Genomic DNA, 24,009 nt, shown 5'->3' with positions numbered 1-24,009 from the left:
TATCTTAAGCAATTGTGAAGCCTGTTGGTGTGATGTCTCATCCCATTCATTCCTCCCTTGTCACGTGTAACATAGATTTGTTTAACCTTTCCTAGCTCGTGTGCCATTGATTTAACTCACCTCAATCCATGCAGCCCCACATTAGAAATTTTTTAGTGATAATGGAATAGAGGAATGGATGAATGCCGAAAATATTTCTGTAATTAGCTCTCTATTGCAGAACAAAAATGTCAAATGATGATGTAATGTTTAGCCAATCAGAGCTTCAGATTGTTTGTAAGCAAAGGAAGTACGTCATCTTTAGCCAATGATAAGAAAATGAAACAACGATGTAATACCTCTTCTGATCTGACCAGTTCATTACACTTCATACCGCTCTAAATCCTTTTTTGAACATTAATCAGAGTAATTTCTCCTTATCGGAGGAGACAGAATTATAAAAGCTGGACGTGAAACCATAGTATACCCCCAGAGACTTCCCATACATTCCCCAGAGAGACTCCATGAACCCCGATTCATGACCCATCGATTCGACAATTTGTCGCACTTTCCGTTATGTCAGAACTGTAGTTGTCTCTCACACTAGCAAAGTAACTCTCTCTCTCTATCTCAGTCTCATTTTCCTCCCAGATCAACCGTGAATGAATCCAACTTTACCTCATACCCCCAGATGCGCCTCTGCCTAGTTCTGACTCCTTCCGTGTAATCTAAAACCTTTTCTCTCTTTGGACGTAGGCAAGGCATTTCGACCAAAAGGGCATCCATTCTCGTGCTTTGAAGTCGCGTCTGTGCTTTGCGTCTCTTCCGCCAGCGATTACAAACGAAAGCCTTTTCATATTTCCTAGAAACATACATTGATGCAGCCTGTACCAGGGAAGGGTGACTGTTCTAGCTGTCGTCTAAACCTAGATAAGAGTACAGATGGCTGCAATGAAAAACAAAAACATAAACTAAGGAACAAAAGATGAAGACACAGCAAAAACAGGGTCTCTGCAAAGGGAGACATTATTAGTTATAAGACTCCTTGTTCTTTGAAAGATTGATCAACATTAGATCCTCAAAGACATTCGGTGAAATTAAATTGCTCAGGGTTTGTAGGAATGAAGTAATCCTATATTCTCTTGCCTAATCGCATGGGACAGTATATGAACAATCTTTTATCAGTCACATTCATAAATGAGATAATCAATTTCATCTAGACTGATATGGACGAGGTAGCGATTGCGAGACCTGATCGTTTGACGAAATTTGATACGATTATTTTCCGAATAGACATTCATGTCATATAATTCTATATACACTATTTCCAGTAAACATTGCACGCGTACCGTATAGTATTTTGATATTTTGTTCAGTTTTATTTTGTTGTACCTTGCATTTATCTTGAATTTTGTGGATTGTATTAATAGCGTCTACATTCTTGGTTTACGAGCTCAAATGCTTAAAATTCTTTATAATAGCTTTAGTAGCATCTTTAACCTAATTTATTTCACTAGATATATCTATGTAATAGCTGTGACTATTATAGATCTATACATATTCAACTTATTTTGAAGAATTTTGAATTGGTTTCGTATCTGCTTTATGCATAAACAAAAATGGCGGACGTTGACAAGTGGATAGAGATTGCAAAAGAGTGCAAGTATTTGCCGGAAAGTGACCTTAAGGTTAGTCGATTTTAAGTTTAGTCGTCACATCATCAATAGAAATGACGAGAGAAGATTCAAATGAAAATATCATTCGAGACTTTAGGGAAGAAACAGCTTGAAAACGATATGGCCTTCCATAGACGGGACTTGTGCATCACAGAATTCAGATTTAGTGATTGAGGGAAATACGGGAAGTCAATCGTGAGGAAAAATGTGATGAGAATGATAGTGATGGTAGTAGCACTAGACTGCATTTAAAGAGAGATCTCATGGGTCGGTGTGGTGTGGCAAGCCCCATCCTGCACTGGGAACTTATGTGGCTGTAACCAGGAGCCAGATAAGTGTTAAAAGAGTATATGGTATCAGTTCATATTCGCTTTTCTGTAGTTCTTGGGATTTTCATTTTTTATCTGATTTCCTCTAAAGTTTTTACATTACGTTCTTAAGGATTCTAATCATGTAGAGTTACATCTGTTGAGAGTTATTTGATGGAGTCTCAATTTACATTTTCGACTAAAAAGATGAACCTTGATGTACATCTTAACGGCTAGGGAGAATTCAAATGTTTCCTTTAGATCTTGTTGATTTTGTTTACATGTGTGTTACCATCATATACATTACATATCCACGTTTTCCCTAATATACATATCCCTCACGACTGTTGCCTTATTTGATGTCGTTTAATTAGATATAGTGCTTTATTGGTTGCCCCTCAGCACTTACTGTGTTCTCAAAACATTTCACTACAATTTTAGAACAAAATCACGTAATATCTTAAACTACTTTTGTGGCAAGGGAAATTAAACTTTAATGATAATTTTTAACATTTTAATTGGTGTTTTACATGGATTCATCTCATCTTAGATGCTAAACATTACTCAATGTTCTCCATATACATCACCTTTTCTGTATCTACATCATTTTATGTTGGAGAGACTACCTCAGTTTATCTTCTTTCTCACAAAATATTCCCTGATGTAGTGGGTAAGCCATGAGCTCTGGTAATATCGTTGGCACGTTGACTAGCATCAGAAAGATTCAGAAAGTCTAATTTAATCTTTAAGCACAAGTCTCATTTAGACACTTTCTTGACATAGTTGTAGAGAGTTTGAGGAGGTTGTTCATAGTATTACACTGTATGAATGTGGGCATTATGGCCATCATAAGTCGTGTGCACTGGACTGGCTGCCTTGATGGAGGCCGCACTTGCTGGTAAACATGGCTCATCATAGCTTAGTTTTTAAAACTATTTGTTCTTTGATTTTTGTTTCTAATTAATTTTCTTTGTATTCTGCATAAGTGAAGCACCAAATGATGAGGTGCCTGTAAGTGTATTCATGAAAAACATGTCTCTGGTTTCAGTATTCTTAGTGAACAAGATGTGTTAAGAGAATGGTAAGTTCTCCCAAAGTGTTCACTACAGTTAAGGGTTTTCATTAAGGGAAAATAGGGGATTAGATTCCACTGTAGTGCTGCTGTTACATTTTTAATGGAATTGGACAAAAATGGCATCACTGCTGGTGAATTGTAAGTTTAGCCTGGCATCAAAACTAGTTTTTTTAATGTGACTATTTACAGTATGTGTTGGATTGACAATATTGTTTGTTGTGATTTGAGAAATATATATGGAAAACTTATATCTTCTTTGTGTTTTAGTGCATGGTAGTGAGGAGATTTATGAAGGACAAAAATTTCATGATAAAAAAGATAAAAATGAGTAAATTTGATACAAAAATATTGGGGTGGAGAAGGGGCGAAGGTTCTTGGAGCAATGAAGGATGTGTGGAAGGAGAGAACATTATCTTGTAGAAAAAAGATAAAAATGAGTAAATTTGATACAAAAATATTGGGGTGGAGAAGGGACAAAGGTTCTTGGAACAATGAAGGATGTGTGAAAGGAGAGAACATTATCTCGTAGAGCAAAAATGGGTATGTGTGAAGGAATAGTAGTTCCAACAATGTTATCTGGTCGCGAGGCATGGGCTATAGATAGGGTTGTACTTAGGAGGATATGTGTTGGATATGAAATGTTTTTGAGGACAATATGTGTTGTTGAGTTTTGAACGAGTAAGTAATGAAAGGGCAAGAGAGATGTGTGGAAATAAAAAGAGTGTGGTTGAGAAAGCAGAAGAAGGTGTGTTGAAATGATTTGGACATATGGAGAGAAAGAGTGAGGAAAGATTGGCAAAGAGGATATATATGTCAGAGGTGGAGGGAACAAGGAGAAGCTGGAGACCAAATTGGGGGTTAACACTAAGGAATAATGCCATTGTTAGGGTGATCCTGCCTCTCCTCAAGATTAGAAGGATAGAGATGAAGCATCCTATTTGTTGGGGTGATCCTGCCTCATGACAAGTTTAGAAGGATAGACGTGAAGGTCCTGTTGTTTGAGGCTCATCTACTTTTTTTCTCTTTTTTTGTTGTCAATAATATGGATATTCAAGGAAAAGGTATGCAACACACTGTGTTTTTGAATGAATTTTGAAAAAGGCATGTCATTATATTTTATTACTGAAGAATGCAATACACCTTGTACTGTGTAAGAATTAAAGACTGCAAATGTTATTAGAGGGTTCCCTTATGTGACGACCATGCAAAGGCAAAATATGCTAAGGAAAATCATGACAAGCAGGAGATATGAGTACAGATGTGCAGTAGGTTTGGTCTAAGAATCCAACTAGTTCAGCTGAAAACTTAAAAGCATGAAAAAATTAGTAATTTTAGCCGAGTGCCATTTTGATCCAGCTTTGGTGTATTTGTAGGAAGATCAATGCATAAGTTTACTACAATTAAGATGTTTACTTACGGAATTGTTGTTGCCACTGTGAAAAGTGATTTGTGTAGGATTTTCCTTTTTCACTTTCAGAACTGATCATGTTATGTTAAAGAAATCATTAGTGGTAGAGTTGTGAGGGAGAGAAATGTGATTTTGCAATGAATAATGTAAAATACCAAAGTAAGTATGACTAGGCTATTAATACAAAAGGTGTCTTGTGGGTTCTGTTAGTGAGATTTCATTTTCAAAACTTACTCCAGTTAACTGCTGTATGATTTGATGGCAAAGAGTTCAGATGTTAGAAGAAGTACAGGAATCTGCCCCAGTGTGGACAAAAATGTAACAAGCATTATTTCAAACCTCAACCTATATAGAAATTTAAATTCACCCATTGTTTTTGGAAAAGTCTCGAATTCAGATGCTATGACACATGGTAGCATTTGGTGAAATGCATAAAGTGCTAAAGAAAAATAGCCATTTCTAGAATTTCCATTGAAGTTTTCTCGTCTTATGGTGTCCTTTGGTTTGTATAATGATATAAGAAGCAAATGAAGCTATATAGGATCCAAACTAGCACTAGGTGAATGGTTTTTTGTCAGCTGTCTGCAGGACTGTTACTTTTCTAATGTCCTCACAGAGTGTTAGGACATCAGAAATTGTCAGGACATCATAGGAATCCATCATGTTCATTTGTTTGCTAGATTTGAGCATAATGTAACGAAAGCATTTCCTTCAGCATTGTATTTTAAGTGGTAATAGCCCACAATCCCCTCTGCTTCAAAGCCCTACCAACATTATGTAGGGCTATATCAACTCTACACATTGTAAAGAATTCATGAGTACCAGTGTCTTTAAATTCTTATTCTAACCCGTTTTCTCTTCGTAGATGGGTTGGAGCAAAATGTGAATATTCAAAGCCTGTCATTTTCAATTTTTCCTCTCTGGAAGGCACATTGAGGCTGCCTGCTCTTCAGACTGTTTGTGAGCTTCTGCTTGCACTTTTACAGACCATATGGAGGAGTTAACAGTAATTAGGTATTATTGCTCTGTCTTATCTTCCTCTCTCCTTAGAAAAACTTCGCTTACCTGACTGAGACTAACGTGCTTGTTTTGGGAATTTTGAGGTAGTCAGCCTTCTTTGTTGGGCAGGAGGAGGGCAACATTGTAAGAGGCAGCTGATCAGAATAGGGATTATGGAAGAAACTATTGATGCAATTACATTTTGGATGGTTTTTGGTTTATTCTGCCATAAACCTCCCTGGAGAGAAAATTTTTAACTGTCAAGGTTTTCTTTTTTAGCGTTGTGCTTCTTAGCTGCACTATGTGATTAACTTACGGTATGCTATACAACAGACAAATAAACCTCAAAAAATTCACTGAATGAATTTAAAGGTAAGGGAAATAATAATCTTGTAAGGTTGTAAAATTTGGTGACAATCAGATTACAGGAAAATGTATAAGATTTGAGCTTTAGTACAGTACCAACAAGGAAGATTTATGGGTGTAAAGGTCAAGAAACTTTCTTTTGATACTGAGGTCAAAGTTAGCTGTATACTTTGACTGCAGTATCCTTTGCCTAAGAATTAATGCTTTGTCTATAGGGTGTAACACTAGCATTAGTGGTTCCACTGCAACTCTGGAGCACCATGTTTAAAGGAGCATTTGCAAAGTGAATATCACAAAAAGAAATACTTGATAGGGCAGTGGGCACTGCATATATAAACAAGATGAGATAGAGTGCAGCCAGTGGTATTTATATTTTTAGAGTATATGAATTTAATTATTAAGGCAAGAATATAGTTTTTAGATAGTATTTTTTTTGAAAGTTGGATTATCCAGTTTGGTCGGGACTTATCATATTAGTGATATTGGAATCATACAAGAAGAATATTTTTCTTATTGTTTTTAGACATGAAATTGTACTTATTTTATACTTCATGTATGCTATAAATCAGAGAGTTCATTAAGACATATTCTTGCAGAAATTGTGTGAGACAGTATGTGAATTATTATTAGAAGAAGGAAACATCCAACCAGTGTCATGTCCAGTAACTGTGTGTGGGGACATACATGGACAGGTGAGTTTGTTTCAGCAATGTCTTAAGTTACTTTACCTTGGAAGAAGGGCAGTCTTTATTGTACAGTAATGCATGTGACATTGAATTATAAGGTTTTAGTGTGAATGCTTTACAAAGACAAATGTACCTCAATTGATGCTACTTTAACACTGCTTTGTAATTTTTTATTTTTCATAAGAACAGAAATATATAACGAAAATGTCAAGCTGTTTGAAAGAAGTCCATAGATATTTGAAATGTGTTGAAGCTGTAACGAAAAACATTAGTTTGCATGTGAAGCTGTAGGTAATAAGGTCTAGGGTTAGTTGTCAAAGAATGCTAACAGACTCTGGTTATCTTGTATTCCTTTTACCACAATTATTGTGTATATGCTTGCATTTGTTGTAAACTAGGGAAGTACCAATGCACCATAGTTTGGGTTCCTGTTCTGGTAGTGAGCCTGAACTATGCTCACCTAACCTAGCCAGATTTTTGGGGGGTTGGGTATCATTTAACATGTTTTCTTGAATGATGTTAAATTGTATTGGTACCGAACTGGGTTTGCTAACCCCGCATTTCACTTCTTAGTTGTTGGTTGATGGAGCATCTGTACTCCGGTCCGGATGCATCTCACCAGTGATGAGAATATTGGAAGTTTGGTTAGTAGAACCAAATGCATAGCTAGAAAAATATGCCAGGCCATGTAAGGTGCCTTTTCTGTTTTCTCAGAAAGGTCTTTTTGTTGGCAGACAATTATAATGAAAATTTTTATGCTATATCATTAGAAGTTTCAGTTACTGTAAGCAGATAATGATAATGCCTTTGGCTTTCACTTTGAAGATAATAAAACATGTGTCACTGGGGGAAAGAAAGAAAACTGCCCAATTATCTCCTGTGTGTTACAGAACTTGACTAAGGGGGCCTGTAAGCTTTTCACTCCTGTATTATTTTCCAAAACAAGGAACATATGAATGAGCCAAGCAAGGATTTTTTTCAGTGCTTGCTAACTCCATCTCTCATTTGCACTCTTTTTCAATCCTTGCACCATCATCTTAACCTTGTGTCACTTTCTCTTATACGTCTTTTCTCACTCACTTGCAACTTTACTTTGCCATCCCACTACTCTACCTTTTCTAACCTGGCCACCTCCCACCTAGTGCCTGCCACACTCATCCCTCGCACATGCCAGCACTGCTTCCCTAGATACCTCCCATATGTCATTCGGTCTCCTATCTTTGTGTACTCTCACCTTTTGACATGCTACACTCTTTTGTCTTTCACTAGCATCTTTACTTTGTTATCTTGCTGCTCTCTGTCCTTTCTAATACGGCTAACCCCCGCCTAATGCATGCAACGCTCATCTCTTGCAAATGCCAGCCCTGCTTCCCTAAATACCCCCATACCTCATCCACTATTAATAGATAATATAATACCTCGCTCACTCTCTTAGCTTTGTTTATTCTCACCCTTTGGCATGCTACACTCATTCTTTCACCCTATCCTCCACAAGGTAATGTTCAGACATACTACCAGCTGCCCTTCTCAGCGCATTCACATCCAAAAGACTCTTATGTGACTATCTGTATGTAATACAATAATGCCTGATTACCATCTTTTCTACTCATATACATAGACTGTGTATGCCCCTATTTTTAAAACGGATCCCCAAATGCCAACTATTTTTCAGCATGCTACTCCGCAAGCTGTTCATCATTTTTATTCACTTAACTGAATACCATTTTCCCCTAAATTCCACCCTTAATTGCCACTAATAATCTTGCATCAAAAGAGCCGAGACACTCACTCAGCTGCTTTCAAAGATTTGCCTATGATCTTTCTTACCATGGCCAGGTGCATAAGCACTAATAATACCTCAACTCTTGTAATCCACTTTCATTTTTACCCACATTAACTGGGAGCTTGCTTTCTAATATTTTTTCAGACACTCCCAAAACTCCTGATTCAACAGTAGTGCTACCCCTTTCTTTAGCTTTTTCCCTCACACCAATCCCTTACTTATAGATAAGACATTTCCAAACCATTCTGTCCCTTGAGCTTTGTTTCACTCAGTCAGGACATCCAGATTCCTTTCCTCAAACATACTACCTCTCTCTCCTTTCATACATCCACATACATTGACAACCCCAGCCTGAGCCTTCAAGGAGGATGAGCATTCCTTGCTTGGCTCCTTTTTCTGTACCATCTTTGAGAAATTTAACTACAAGAAAGGGGGATGATTCCAGCTCCCAGCTTCCACCCCATTTACACCCCCTGTGACATGCAGGGAATGCGAAGGTAGAATTCTGTCAACCCTGCCCGAGGGAGATATATATATTATATGTGTGTGTGTGTGTGTGTGTGGTTAGGAGGAGGAGGAGGATATGTGACTTTAAACTTGAATGGAAAAGTTGAGGAATGAAAATTTGAAACCTAACTTCCTAAAGAATTTAATGCTGAGAGGATCCGGAATTGTGCAGGGTGAGCTTTGAGGAGGATATGGAGGGAGTTTAGCAATGCATTTTTGGAGGCTGCATTGTGATGATCAGCAGTGTGTATGAAGTTTGTGGAAAGAGGCACAACATGGCGAATGAATAAAAGAAAGTTTGGAAGAAGGTGAATGTGTTAGAAAAGAGTGTTGAATGGAAAGCAAAGAATGTAGAATATGAAGTCCTGAACTGAAGTTTTAAAAGTATAGTGTGCCTCAAAGCTTTGGAACTCTCAACTCATTCATGTAAATCCCAATAACTGACCTGACACTTTGAAAGACAGGCTTTTCACATCCTCCAGAATTTGTAAAGACTTTCCCTTGTCTCCTCTTAATTCCTTTTATTAGCCTCCATATTTCGACTAGGGACCAGCTATGATGTAGACTTTTACCACAACTGGAGACTTCATTGTAAAAAAAGTATGAATGAAATGGAGAAAGATGAGGATCTTGTTGAAAAAGGAGTGAAAACTTGGGAATATGTTTATGGAGTTTATTACCAAAGTCTGGGAGATTGCAAATGATAAAAGTTGAATTGTATGATAAAGAATTTCAAAGAACAGATTAGAAATGAGAATGAAAGGGATGTCTGTTGGATTAGAGGTAAAGAGTGGATTGATATATGAGATGAAAAGATTACAGGAACAGTATAGCTGATAAAAACTAGGACATTTAATAATGTTAAGTGTACTAATGATAGCTTTTACTGGATTATGCAGAATTCATTGCCATTAAGCATGTAAGATGATTATTTTACATTTGATATTAGAACTCTTAATTGTACTTAAGATGGTATTGATAGTTATTGGTTCTTTTAGTCTATCAGTATACTTTGTATTGGCACTTTAAAGTATTGGAGGTAACAACTCGACCTTTTTTTGCAGTTCTATGACCTGGAAGAACTCTTTAGAACAGGTGGTCAAGTTCCAGACACTAATTACATCTTTATGGGTGACTTTGTTGACCGGGGATATTACAGTTTAGAAACACTTACTCGACTCTTATCCCTTAAGGCAAAGTGGCCACACAAGATAACCTTACTGAGAGGGAACCATGAATCACGACAGATTACTCAAGTGTATGGTTTTTATGGTAAGACTCAATTCTTCTAATCTCTTTTCATGTTGTTCATTTAGAGCAAATGGGAGTATTGGTGAAGGAGGCGTACGGGAAAATAGTATCAGGTAGTGATGAGGTGAAAAGGAGATGGAGTGAGTATTTTGAAAGATTGTTCAATGTGGCTGGTTGAAGGGTATTTGAGGTTGAGAGGTATGTGACTTAAGGGGGTCATGGGTAGTGGTTTAGTGAAAAAAAGAGGAGGCAAAAGCCTTTCGTGAGATGAAATGTGGAAAGGAGCTGAATGGATATTATCGTAGTTGTATTTCCTGTCAGACTGGGGAGGAACAGTGTGGTTTCAGGAGTGGCAGAGGATGTTTGGATTAGGTGTTTGCTTTGAAGAATATGGGAGAAATACTAAGAGAAATAGAAGGATTTGTATTTGGCATTCATGGATCATGAGAAAGCATATGAGAGGGTTTACAGAGAAGCTTTGTGGAAGGTGTAATGAATGTATGGTTTGGGAGGAAAGCTTAAAAAAGTATGTGAGAGTGGATAGAGAGGAGGGTAAGTGTTTCAGGTGAAGAGGAGCATGTGATGTGACTATGGCTGATTTTGTTCATGGCTTGGGTAGTGAGGGAAATGAATCCAGGGGTAGGGTTTTAAGATAGAGAGGAGCTGATGTGCAGCCTTCTGGGGTGGGGCACCTGGGAGGTGAGTCACTTGTTTGTTGATGATACGGCACCTGTAGCACATTTGTGTGAAAAACTGCAGGAGCTGGTTTCTGAGTTTGGTAGAGTGTGAAAGCAGAAAGTTAAGAGTAAGTGTGAGTAATGGTAAGGTTACTAAGTTTAGCAGAAAGAGTGTTTTTTTTTTGTAGTGCAAGTTTATATTGAGAGAACTTGCAGGAAGAAGTTTTTGACACCTGGGAGTGGATGTAACAGCAAATGGAACTGGGAGTTAAAGTGAGCTGTAGGGTCTTGAGTGTGCAAAGGTCTTGGGTACATTGAGAAATATGTGGAAAGGGAGGTCACTGTCTTTAAGGGTAAAGATGGGTATCCCTGATGGCATAGTCATGTTGATGTTAATGGATGTGAGGCATGGGTCTTAGACCAAAATGTAAAGGAAAGGCTGAAAGTGTCAGAAATTTCTGAGGACAATATGTGGTGTAAGGAGGGTGGATGTTTTAATTGATAGGGTAAGAAAGTGATGTGTAAGTAACAGGAGTATCCATGAGATCTGAAGAGTGAGTGCTGAAATGGTTTGCACATATGGAGAGGAAGAGTAAGAAAAGGCTGACAAAAAAGGTGTATATGTCAGAAGTGAAGGGAACTAGGAGAATGGGGAACCTAGGAAGAGATGGAAATATGGTGTGAAAGATGCTTTGAGGGCTAGGGGCCTGAACATGGAGGATGCAAGCATGCATGGGTTAGAGCAAATTTGAGTGATGTGGTTTACAGGAGATGTCGTGCTGTCAGTAGACTGAATATGTAAAGCTGTAAGGGGAAACCATGTATAGGTATGTAGGACCTGATTGTAAATGGGTGATTCCGGTTTATGTTTATTATCCATGACAGTCAGAGGTTTGGATGTGATCAGTTGGGGTCATTTCTTCATCTGCTCCTGGTGCTGCCTCGCTGATGCAGGAAATGGTGAACATGCATGAAGATAATTTTTAAAGCATGATACCTTAGATATATTAATTTTATGTATCTTATGATTTCATTTCAGTTTACTAGGAGTAGACCAAGTACGTACAGTCTAGTTTAATTTTTGTATGATTGATTACCTATTTGTATTGAAGAGGGAGGGCATTTTCACTCTCTTGGGCTCCATCTGTTAGGTTTTTTGCTATCGTACAACTTTTTTGTTTTATATGTAAGAAGAAATTTTATATTCTGTTTATCCACTGATCTTTTTTCAAGGAAGTACTTCAGCACATTTTTTAGAGTATATTGCGTGTTTGATTTCTTATCACAACACCTTGATATTTTGTTTTGATATTTTATTTCAAGGAGCTGTTTAGTTACAGTATTGTCAGACTGTTATAGGCTTGAAGGTTTTATTCATATCTTATATCTCATTCTTTATATGTGTAGAAATGCAGTCACTGATTTTTGCTAATAACTTGGCTCCTTTATTTCATGTACCATCTTTGATGCTGTGCTGGAGACTTAGATCTATTTATTTCAGTTGAGGTATCAATACATGAGAAGCATACACTAATTAAGATGTGATAAATGCTTCATATATTTTACCTAACACTTTGTGTTCCATTTCCAGTGGCCCATCATTAATTTAATTCTTGGCAAATTTAAGAGTTTATCATTGCTCTAGTTTTATATGATATCAATTTGAATGTTACTGTTTTGCTTGCCTTTTAATTTTCCAAGAATTTTTGTGCTTTTTGTTCACTGTTCTTCATTTAGAAATTTTGTGTTTAGCCTAACAACCATGATGCTGAAAAAAATGAGCCGTACAGCTATAGATGAGGCATTAAAGTTGTAAAGAACAAAATGTAACAGATATACCTTCTAACATACCAGGGCAAGTCTTGAGTAACATTTGTAAAATGCCTTTTTTTATTATTTTCTTTTGTTTTTTGTGGAATTGGCTACTGTTTGGGACCATTTCTAATGCAAATTAGTATTAGACTTCACATGGTTTATTAAAGTGGGTCACTGTGTTTTGTCACCATGGAGGTGAAGAAGCTAATGCTCCCATAAACCCTTTCAGTTGTAAGCTCAGTTTATTTTAGTGTTTCCTTTGACAATTATTTTTCAGAAAATTAGAAAAATTATAGACATTTATAAAGTAAACATGACAGAAAACATAAAAGGAGAAAAAGCATAATTTTTTTAGCATTTGCTTGATGTGATGATTTGTATTATTTCTGATGCTGACTCTCGCTCCATCTACCTAATTGCCATACTTTACTTCATTCGTCATGTTAGACATGAAGTCTGTTATTGTTTACTGTGTATTAAAATGTAAGATTTATTTGTTCATCCACATTTGTCAACTTATTTGAAACATTTGGTAACTTGATGAAACAATATGAAGTGCCTAAATTGCTTAGTTGCACCATATGGATAAAGAGGGACAGAGTGCACAACATTGTTTGCCATCATTCTCCTCTTTTACCTATATATACTTGTAATCACTAAGCAGATATAATTAGTTTTTTTTTTTGTCCACTTTCTGCATTAGCAAGGTAGTGCTAGGAACAAATGAAGAAAAGCCTCATTTGCTCACATCCAGGTTGAGAAAAATCACAGAAAAGTTATCTATTTTTGCACATTACATTTATCAGCTGGAGACATACAAAGCCATTATTCTGAGGATGCTGGTTGTATGTTTGGCTTCCATTGACATCTATGATTGTCATTAACATTGGCCAAGCTGAAGTAGCATCTGCCACATATTTATGATTGGGATAACTGCTTTTTTGTAGTTTCACTTTGAATATTCATTTGTTGAATTTGAGTCAGTCACCTGGAGATGGTATGACCACTGTTTAGTCAGTTCAGTGAGCCATTGTAGAGTGTTCGATATCTAAACTAATTATCATTTATGGTACTTGTCTCTGACTAGTGACCGAATATATAATATGTAAATTTAGTATATAAGGTAACTAAAAGAGGTGAAAGTGTGGAGCTGGAAATCCAGTTTTCACTTTTCCAAAAGAAGGAACAGAGTAGGGGGCCAATGAGGATTTTCCCTTTAAGGCTCTGTCCTCTGTCCTTGACACCACCTCACTAATTTGGGAGATGGCGAATATGTATGAAACAAATATTTAAAATGAATTTTAGGTCAATATTAGTGAATACTAAATAATTCACTAACCCTGCCCACCTAGTAGAATGCAGAAAGCATGCCCTCATGGACATGGCCACCTCTTGAGGGATGTCCAGAAGGGAACAGGCTCCAAAGAGATATAAATAGAACATGTGTCCTCTCAGTTATGACGAGCAGTCATCAAACCAACCGGGATCAGTTGTTGGTGCCATCTGGAAATATGATTCTGTTTTAGTGGAACATTTTCTGGTGGTAAATCATACCATTCATCTTTTTGCGGCTTCACAAAGGCCACAATATTGAATAATTGATGTTGTAGATTAATCAGAATTTAATGGAAATGTGCTGAAACATTGGTACCTCTTTTTCAGATGAGTGCCAAAACAAATACGGAAATGTGAATGCTTGGAAATATTGCTGCAAGGTCTTCGATCTTCTTACTATAGCTGCTGTAAGTTGGTGTTCAGTCTTGTCCTTCAGACTTAAATTTTCTCAGCTGTAGTATGTATGACTATAGTGAATAATGTGTGCCTTATTATCATCAATGCATTCCTATTTACATATAGTAGATCATGTGCATAGAGTCTCAGCTTCCTGTAATATTGAACAAAAGCTTCCACATTCTTATAATGCATCCCTATTATCACACTCTTCAGAGTTGATTCACTAGGAAGGGAAAAAATATTTCCACTGCTTGTTTTTTCTCGTACAAAATTCCTGTGCGGAACTAAGCCAAAAATGCTTGCATTATCACAAGAAAGATGCTTTAATCAGTGCGAAGAGGCTTATTTTGTATTAAAAATAGTACAGTGCACACTTCTAGTTGAAGAAGATGCACTCCAATGTAACCATTAGTAATACGGCCAGGCAGACACTTGAAAGATTTCTATTTAGATATATAGATATATATTTTGTGGCATGAGAAAGGTGGGAGGTGAGCAGATTAGATAGGGTAGTCAGTGGTGGGATGAAGAGGTAAGATTGTTAGCGAAAGAGAAGATAGAGGCATTTGGATGATTTTTGCAGAGAAATAGTGCAAATGACTGGGAGGTATATAAAAGAGAGAAGCGAGAGGTTGGGAGAAGGATGCAAGAGGTGAAAGAGAGGACAGATGAGAGTTTGGGTGAGACAGGGAAACAAATGGGAACATCAATGAAGGGGGCAAATAGGGAGGTAATAACAAGTAGTGGTGAAGTGAGAGGGAGATGGAGTGAATATTTTGAAGGTATATTGAATGTGTTCGATGATAGAATGGGAGATTTAGGGTTTTGTTCGAGATCATGTGTGATGTGAGAGAGTCAGGGAGAATGATTTGGTAAACAGAGAAGAGGTAGTGAAAGCTTTGCGGAAGATGAAAGCTGGCAAGGCGGTGGGTTTGGATGGTGTTGCTGTGTTGTTGACTGGTTGGTGAGGATATTCAATATATGTGTGGTTCATGTTGGAGTGCCTGAGGATTGGCGGAATGCATGTATAGTGCCATTGTACAAAGGCAAAGGGGATAAAAGTGAGTGTTCAAATTACAGAGGTGTGAGTTTGTTTAGTATGCCTGGGAAATTGTATGGGAGGGTATTGATTGAGAGGGTGAAGGTATGTACAGAGCATCAGATTGGGGAAGAGCAGTGTGGTTTCAGAAGTGGTAAAGGATATGTGGATCAAGTGTTTGAAGAATGTATGTGTGAAATACTTAGAAAAGCAGATGGATTTGTATGTAGCATTTATGGATCTGGAGAAGGCATGTGATGGCATTGATGGAGATGCTTTTTGGAAGGTGTTGAGAGTATGTGGTGTGGTAGGTGGGTTGCTAGAAGAGGTTAAAAGCTTTTATTGGGGATGTGGGGCATGTGTACGAGTACAGGAGAGGAAAGTGGCTTGTTCCCAGTGAATGTCAGTTTGTGGCAGGGATGCGTGATGTCTCCATGGTTGTTTGGTTTGTTTATGGATGTGGTTATTGGGGAGGTGAATGCAAGAGTTGGGGATGAGAGGGCTTGGGAAGTTAGTCAGTTGTTGTTCGCTGATAATACAGCGCTGGTGTCTGATTCGGGTGAGAAAGTGCTGAAGCTGGTGACTGAGTTTGGTTAAGTGTGTGAAAGAGGAAAGCTGAGAGTGAATGTGAATAAGAGCAAGGTTGTTGGGTTCAGTAGGGTTGGGTGATGGGGTGAATTGGGAGATAAGTTTGAATGGAGAAAGGATGGAGGAAGTGAAGTGTTTTGGATATCTGGGAGTGGATTTGGCAGTGGATGGAACCATGGAAACAAAAGTGAGTCACAGGATGGGGGAGAGGGCGAGGGTTCTGGGAGCTTTGGAGAATGTGTAGAGGGCAAGAACGATATCTGGGAGAGCGAAAATAGGTTTGTTTGAAGAAATAGTGGTTCCAACAATGTTATATGGTTGCAAGGCATGGGCTACAGATAGGGTTGTGCGGATGTACTGGAAATGAGATGTTTGAAGACAATATTTGGTGTGAGGTGGTTTGATCGAGTAAGTAATGAAAGGGTAAGAGAGATGTGTGGTAATAAAAAGAGTGTGGTTGAGCGAGCAGAAGAGGGTGTATTTAAATGGTTTGGTCACATGGAGAGAATGAGTGAGGAAAGCTTGACAAAGAGGATATATGTGTCAGAGGTGGAGGGAATGAGGAGAAGTGGGAGACCAAATTGGAGGTGGAAGGATGGAGTGAGAAAGATTTTGAGCGATCTGGGCCTGAACATACAGGAGGGTGAAAGGAATGCAAGGAATGGAGTGAATTGGAACGATGTGGTATACCGGGGTCGACGTGCTGTCAATGGATTGAACCAGGGCATGTGAAGTGTCTGTGGTAAACCATGGAAAATTTTGTGGGGCCTGGATGTGGAAAGGGAACTGTAGTTTCGGTGCATTACACATGACAGCTAGAGTCTGAGTGTGGACAAATGTGGCCTTTGTTGTCCTTTCTTAGCACTACCTTACACGCACGCGGGAGCAGAGGTGTGTCATTTCATGTGTGGCAGGGTGGCGGCGGGAATGGATGAAGGCAGCAAGTATGAGTGTGTACATGTGTATATATGTGTATGTATATGTATGTATATATATGTTGAAATGTATAGGTATGTATATGTGTGTGTGTGGGCGTCTATGTATATACATGTGTATGAGGGTTGGTTGGGTTATTCTTTTGTCTGTTTCCTTGCGCTACCTCGCTTATGTGGAAGACAGCGACATAACATTATAAATGAAAAAATGAATATTTTGAATGTGAAAGTGAGTAATGGTGCAGTTGAGGGCATAATTAGTGGACAAGGGGTATTTAGTAAGGTGAATGGAAATGAACATCTTGTAGAGCTGGGTGCTGAAAAAGGACTGGTGTTTGTGAATCCCTGGTTTAAAAAGAGGGACTTACCCAAGTATATGCAGTCGAGTAGGAGAGGCGGTGCATGTACATTATTGGATTGCATACTAAATGATAGGTAGGTAAAAGAGACACTCTTGGAATTGAATGTGCTGAGAGTGCAGATTGTGGAATGTCTGAATATTTTCTGGTTGAGGTGAGGGTGATAATTTGTAGAGGTTTTCAGAAAGGAGGAAATTATATGGATGAGAATAGGATGTTTAAAGTAAATAAGCTTGGAAAAGACACTTGTGTTAAGAAAGTGTTAAGAAATACCTGGAGAGATTGAGTGCAGAAAGGCAAAGAGGAAACAAAGTGAGGGAAGTGGATGAGGAATAGATGGTATTTATGGGAGCATTGTTGACACATGCAAGAAAAGTGTGTGAATGTAGAAATTGGGCAGGTGAGAAAGGGTAGTGAGTGGTAGGATGATGAAGTAAAGTTACTAATGAAAGAGAAAAGAGGTGTATGGGTAGTACTTACAGGAAAGGAATGAGAATGATTAGATGTACAAGAAAAAGCAGTAGGAGGTCAAGAGGAAGTTGCAAGGGCTGAAAAAGAGGGCAAATAAGAGTTAGGATGAGTATCAGCAAGCTTCAGAGAGAATATAGTGTTTTAGAAGAAGGTTACGTTGAGATGTGTAGGTATGTATATGTGCATGTGTGGACGTGTATGTATATACGTGTTTATGTGGGTGGGTTGGGCCATTCTTTCGTCTGTTTCCTTGTGCTACCTTGCTAACGCGGGAGACAGCGACAAAGTATGATAGATAAATAAATATATAGAAGAAGGCTACAAGTAAGCTAAACAAGAGAACAAATAGAAACATATGTGAAGGGGGCAAAATGAAGGCCTGGAGTTGCTGTTTGGTTGGAGCCCTGTGAATGAGAATCTTCTGGTTAGATGTGGCGAATCCTTGTAAGTAAACCCTAATATGAGGAGTTAAACATTGTTATTCTTGCAGAGCAGATTCTCTTTCATAGGTTCATAGAGGCTTCTTCAGCCTTCAAGACTTTCATTTTTTGTATGTGTTCTGGAACTCCTATTGTGCATATGATTTTATCCTTCAGAATATATGGATATCTTTAGTTCATAGAATGCATTGCAGGGTTTCCAAGTGTGTATGACAATGACAACAGATCCTTGAGTGTATTTAGGAACTTGTACATGCTGCTTTTTATTAAAATAGAATGAAAGATTGATAGAATTGAGCTGCAAAGACAACCCATCCTTCAGTAACATCCAATGGGAGTTTGTGCCAGAAAAACATCTGGTTTAGTGCATTGCAAATTTTTCAAGTTTTTGTGTGTGTTAATACATCCTCAAGAATGTTTGTGCACCTGTTGCTATTTACAAGTGAAATGTGAAATCAGTCAAATTCAGCAGATGTTAACACTCATTTACAATTCACAGATCATTGATGACGAAATTCTGTGCGTTCATGGAGGTTTGTCTCCAGAAATCAACACACTTGATCAGATCAGAACAATAAATAGAAATCAGGAGATTCCCCATAAAGGTAAGCAGTGCTCTTCTTGATTCATTTGTGCTAAGAATAGGGTGTTTATTGATTTCAAAGTCACTCTCTGTCATAATTATGATAAGACACACACACACAGACTAAAAGAATGTAATTACGCAGGTTACAATAAAGTAGAATTGGAAAACTTGAAGACAAAGGGGAAACAGAAGAAGACACAGAGATATGTAAATGGGCAGAAGGGAACATTGAATTAGGTGAAGAAATATTTGAACTAACAAGTCTTGGATCTGTCGACAATATGAGTGACACCATGCAAGGGTTCAAAAGGGGAAGAAAATAAACAAAAAACTTATCATGTTTGAACCATATTAGATAATGTGCTTTGTAATTTTTCTTTGGCCTTTTCTTTGGGTTGTACAGAGGAAGGTGGATGTTTTGGAAATGAAATGTTTGATGTGAGGTGGTTTGATCGAGTAAGCAATGAAAGGGTAAGAGAAATGTGTGGTACAGGTTGTACCTCTTTAATCTGGCAACCTTGGGACCTCCCCATTGCCGGACCACAGAAGATGCTGGAAAACAGAAATTGACTCGCCCTCAGGTGAACACTCGTACCAGTTACCATCAGCTTGGTTTTTGTTTTATATGTTCCTGCAGCATTGCTGCTGCTATTATTTGGAATCCTTGCACCAAAATGGAGACTCCTCGATATCTTGGTCAAGGGTTTTTCTTGGCACATGGTACACTTGTTCTGGGGTGATAAGGAATTAACAAGACTGCACTGTAAATAGATTTTGTTGCCTTAGTGCTGCTGACAGCTCCACCTTGGTGGTGGATCTACAAACTAAAGATGGCAGATTTAAAACGTGCCGGACCACAGAGTGCCTGATTAGAGAGGTACAGCCTGTAACAAAGAGTGTGGTTAAGAGAGCAGAAGAGGGTGTGTTGAAATGGCCTGGATATATGGAGAGAATGAGTGTGGAAAGGTTGACAAAAAGGATATATGTTTCAGAGTTGGAGGGAACAAGTTGGAGGTGGAAGGATGGAGTGAAAAAGATTTTGAGCAGTCGGGTCCTGAACATACAGGAGGGTGAAAGATGTGCATGGAATAGAGTGAACTTGAAAGATTTAGTATACTGGGATAGATGTGCTGTCAGTGGACTGAACCTGGGAATGTGTCCTGGATAAACCTTTGAAAGGTGTATGGGGCCTGGATGTCTACAGGGAGCTGTGGTTTTGGTGCATTAGACATGACAGCTAAAGAATGAGTGTCAGCAAATGTTGCCTTTCTTTGTTTCCTGTTGCTACCATGCTGATGCAGGGGATGGTAATATATTCATATACACAGTAAACCCTCAATTTAACAGACTGATAGAGGGGAAGGGGTGCCTGTGAATGCCAAAAGTCCGTTAAATCAAATGTAGCTTAGTTGAAGTGTGTTTGAAGAAAAGTTTTTAATGAAAGAGAAAAGAGAGGTGTTTGGGTGGTACTTAAAAGGAAGGAGTGCACATGATTAGATGTATAAGAGAAAGCAGCAAGAGAGTAAGAGGAAGGTGCAGGGGTTGAAAGAGAGGGCCGTTAAGGGTTGGAGTGAGAGAGTATCATTAAACAGTAGGGAGAATATAAAGATATTTTGGAAAGTGGTAAATAATTTTTTTTAATCATTATTGATTGATGTACTGTATTATTATTTGTCGGGTCCATTAATCCGAAATCCAGTTTATCAGGGTCCAAACTTCAAAGCAAATTTCTATCACAAGGTGCCTTCTGTGACTTGGTATGGAGTGACCCTGAAGAGATAGATTCCTGGTCCATGTCACCACGAGGAGCAGGTTGGCTTTTTGGTGCCAATGTCACTCATCAATTTACAGAAACAAACAATTTAAGACTTATCTGTAGAGCTCACCAGCTTGTCAATGAAGGTAAGACTTTTATGTTCAGCACATTAAGATTATTTAAGTAGTGGAGCACATTAAGATTATTTAGATAGTGGAGAATTTTTGATAAGGGAGAATTCATATGTTGTTGATATGACTATTACCAGTGAAATGTTTGATATGATGAGTGTAAAATTATTATAAAAGATTTTTCTTGTTTTACTACTATTTTAACATCATCAGTTAGTGAATGAATACCAGTTATTGAGCTTCTCTGATATCTGTTGATTCCTATATTTGGATTGCACGTTTTTATACTTGGATAGCATATATTTATTTTTGTTTCAGTGTCATCTGATACATAATGAATCTGTCTGCTAATGATACTGTTTTGAGAGGATTTCTTATACTTCCCATTTCCATTTATTGTTTCTTCTATAGCATTGCAAGCTAAGGTCTCTCCCTGTAATTGTATAAGGTTTCATAATTGGAGCAATCACTTCTGCCCCTAAATTAACTGCACTCTTGAGCCTTGTGTGACACTTGACTGTTTTAGCACAGTGCAGGCTTTATTTTTTTAGCATTTAGAAGTCCCACAAAGTAGGATTGAGGTCTGTTAGCAAGGTACCTGTCTCTTTGAGTAATCTCTCCAAAGTAGGAATGAGGTTTTTCAACAAGGTAACTGTCTCTTTGAGTAATGTCTCTTATGTTAGCTGGATACCGTTGCTTCATTGGATGGTTTATTTCCACAAATGACACATCTGGAGCAGTTTTGAATTCATCACCATTCCAAGTGAATCCTAGTTCTAGGCACTTGTTCAAATAGAAACTATTTTTCTTAGTTATTTTAGTTGCCTTAGTCTTGTCTATGGTGGGACATTCTTTTTCTCATATTTTCACCTGTGTGTGTCACTTTTGGTGCATTACACATGACAGTTAAAGAATGGATGTGAGCAGATGCAGCTTTTCTTCATCTGTTCCTGACACTACCTCGCTAATGCGAAAATGGCTGTTATGAAAGAAAGTTTAACACTTAAAACACATGACCATCATCGTCCTGTTTTCCCTTCAGTGGCAGACTTGTCTAGGATGATTTTTAAGGCATAACAGAATATTTCACAAATTTACTCTTTAACTGTTACAACAGAAACCTAATTAAACGTCCTTGAGGCTGGTTATGGCATGTACATCTAGTATAAATAACAAAATGCCCCAGTGCATGAATGCCAATACAGTGACTGATGAAAGTCAAACAGGTATAAGACATGTGAATTACTGATTTCTGCTGCAGCATTAGAAAATTGCAATTTATTACTGTAATATATGAATTTTTGCAGCACTCCATGGTGATGTCTGTGGCACCCCAGTTTCAAATCACTGCAGCCAACAATGCCTTCATACAATATAGCCTGATTAAACCTTATTTGGAACATGTCTTTCATATCTGGTCCCTGACCTGATCAGAAATTAAGAGAAACTTTGAGATAATTCAAAAGAGTGCGTACTAAACATCCCTTCACTCAGAAACAAGCCTTATGAGAAAAGACTGAAGGAAGTGTTTGAAAAAATCAATGAACATAGAGTATGAGATGGCATTGAATCTGACTATGGAAGATGAACTGTCATTAGGAGAAATAGGCAATGAAAAGGGAGTTTTTATTTTAAAAGCCAAAGTCTTTCCTACAACAGCAGGTTTGGGGAAAATTGACCAATATGATTGGTTGACTGGGAACTTCTTGTCACTTAGGTTATTTGTGTATTCATAATTACCTGAGGACAGTTTGTTTGGAATAGTCCTCTTGTTTCCATGACCTTTCCAAAGGCTGCTGCAGTCCTAGGCTACACTACTTTCAGTTGCAGGGAAATGTTTGATCCTTTGGAATTAGAAGTTCTTTGATGAGACTGCATTCCTAATGATACAACCTTGCCCAAGGTGACTTTTCATTAGTGGTATAACCTTGAGCAGTAGGAGTCTGGTAATAATCCCAACAGGGGATTGCATATCTAGATATATGATTAAACTTGTAAGATAGATTCATATATAAGAGTCATACTTGTAAGATACATTCATATAAAAGAGTCTGATACTTATAGATTCATATATAAGAGTCATAAGATACATTCATATAAAAGAGTCTGATACTTATAGATTCATATATAAGAGTCTGATACTTATTATCTTTATTTTATTATTATAACAGGTTTCAAGTATATGTTTGATAGTAAGCTGGTAACAGTATGGTCAGCTCCCAACTACTGCTACCGGGCTGGAAATGTGGCGTCCATCCTTAGCTTTACGTCAACCAACGAGAAACATGCCAAGTTATTTGATGCAGTGCCAGATGACAAAAGAGTTATTCCCCCTGTTCATACAACACCGTATTTCCTCTGAAGTGGACTGGAAGACCAGAATCAGTGTACAGTATATTTGTCAGCTAATGTGTGTATCCTGCCTCCATATGTGAACGGGTATGTGATAGGAGTTTCCCCTGGCTAAACAGATTATACTTATCAGTTCCATGACTTGAATGTCAGATTTAATTGAAAATTCACCAGCATGCAGACATACAATCCACTGCATTTCAGTCACATTTTGGTCATAAATTGTATATTTGTTCAGATCTTATATTCTCTCTGGCAGTACTTTCACCTCATGTTCATTATAGCCCTTTTGCCTGTAATTATATTGCCAGGGGAAACCTGCACCTGGATGTTCAAGTGACAAGGGTCTTTTATGACAACTCCCAAGACTGCCAATATTCCAGGTATCAGAGTAAGGCTTACTCAATGTGCCTTGATGCTTGGATTGGAATGAGTGTCGTTATTCCATGTTTTTATATTTTTTTCAAAACATAGTCTTTTGACAGTTGCCCTTTGGTCTTTTCATATTTGATTTACTGTATAGTACGATTTAGAAACAGAGCTTCAGTCCTTAGGCAGGGCTTTGCTGGACAACAAATAGCAATGGAGCCTTAGAATTTGTCAAAGTACCTACCAGCCATTCAGCAGCAGAACCTAACCTATCAGGAGCTGTCATCCTGGACTTCACAGCTACCTCAGCAAACCTCATTTCATTACTGTCATTGTCATTCCACATCTTGTCCAGGAATTAGTAATTTTGTGCAGCATGTACTGTTCTAACTATGGTTTGTTGGCAGTGAAATATAATGTCTAATTAGGAAAACCTTTTAGAAATTCTCTGGCCTTCATTATTATTTGAAAAGATGAAATAAGATTCTTAGAAAACAGACAGAAGTATGCATAATGCATAGATGATTAATTAAGTTACACAGAAAACAGACAAAAATATGCATAATGCATAGATGATTTGCAGATTGGCTGAAAACTGTAGATATTTGCTCACTAGTGATTGATTTATGTAAGTTTGCTTTAGAAAAATGACATATCAAAGATGGGGAAGTGTACAGTAGGAATAGCTACCGGTATCATATGCACAATCAGATTGTAGT

At 37.9% G+C, this 24,009-nt stretch overlaps 1 protein-coding gene across 1 annotated transcript; it reads left to right on the top strand.

The window, feature by feature from the left end:
• The first annotated feature begins 1,547 nt into the window (after positions 1–1,547).
• Positions 1,548–23,296, top strand: PpV (Protein phosphatase V). The gene is made up of 7 exons (XM_071664310.1): positions 1,548–1,667; positions 6,408–6,503; positions 9,852–10,059; positions 14,193–14,272; positions 18,596–18,701; positions 20,423–20,584; positions 22,741–23,296. Exons 1-7 carry the CDS (start codon positions 1,599–1,601, stop codon positions 22,929–22,931), a joined length of 912 nt encoding a protein of 303 aa, XP_071520411.1. The 5' UTR covers positions 1,548–1,598; the 3' UTR covers positions 22,932–23,296.
• Positions 23,297–24,009: the final 713 nt, after the last annotated feature.

This window comes from Panulirus ornatus, chromosome 8, assembly GCF_036320965.1.
Source record: "Panulirus ornatus isolate Po-2019 chromosome 8, ASM3632096v1, whole genome shotgun sequence".
Taxonomy (NCBI): domain Eukaryota; kingdom Metazoa; phylum Arthropoda; class Malacostraca; order Decapoda; family Palinuridae; genus Panulirus; species Panulirus ornatus.
The sequence above is the reverse complement of the archived record's forward strand: the minus strand, read 5'-3'. Positions and strand labels throughout refer to the sequence as shown.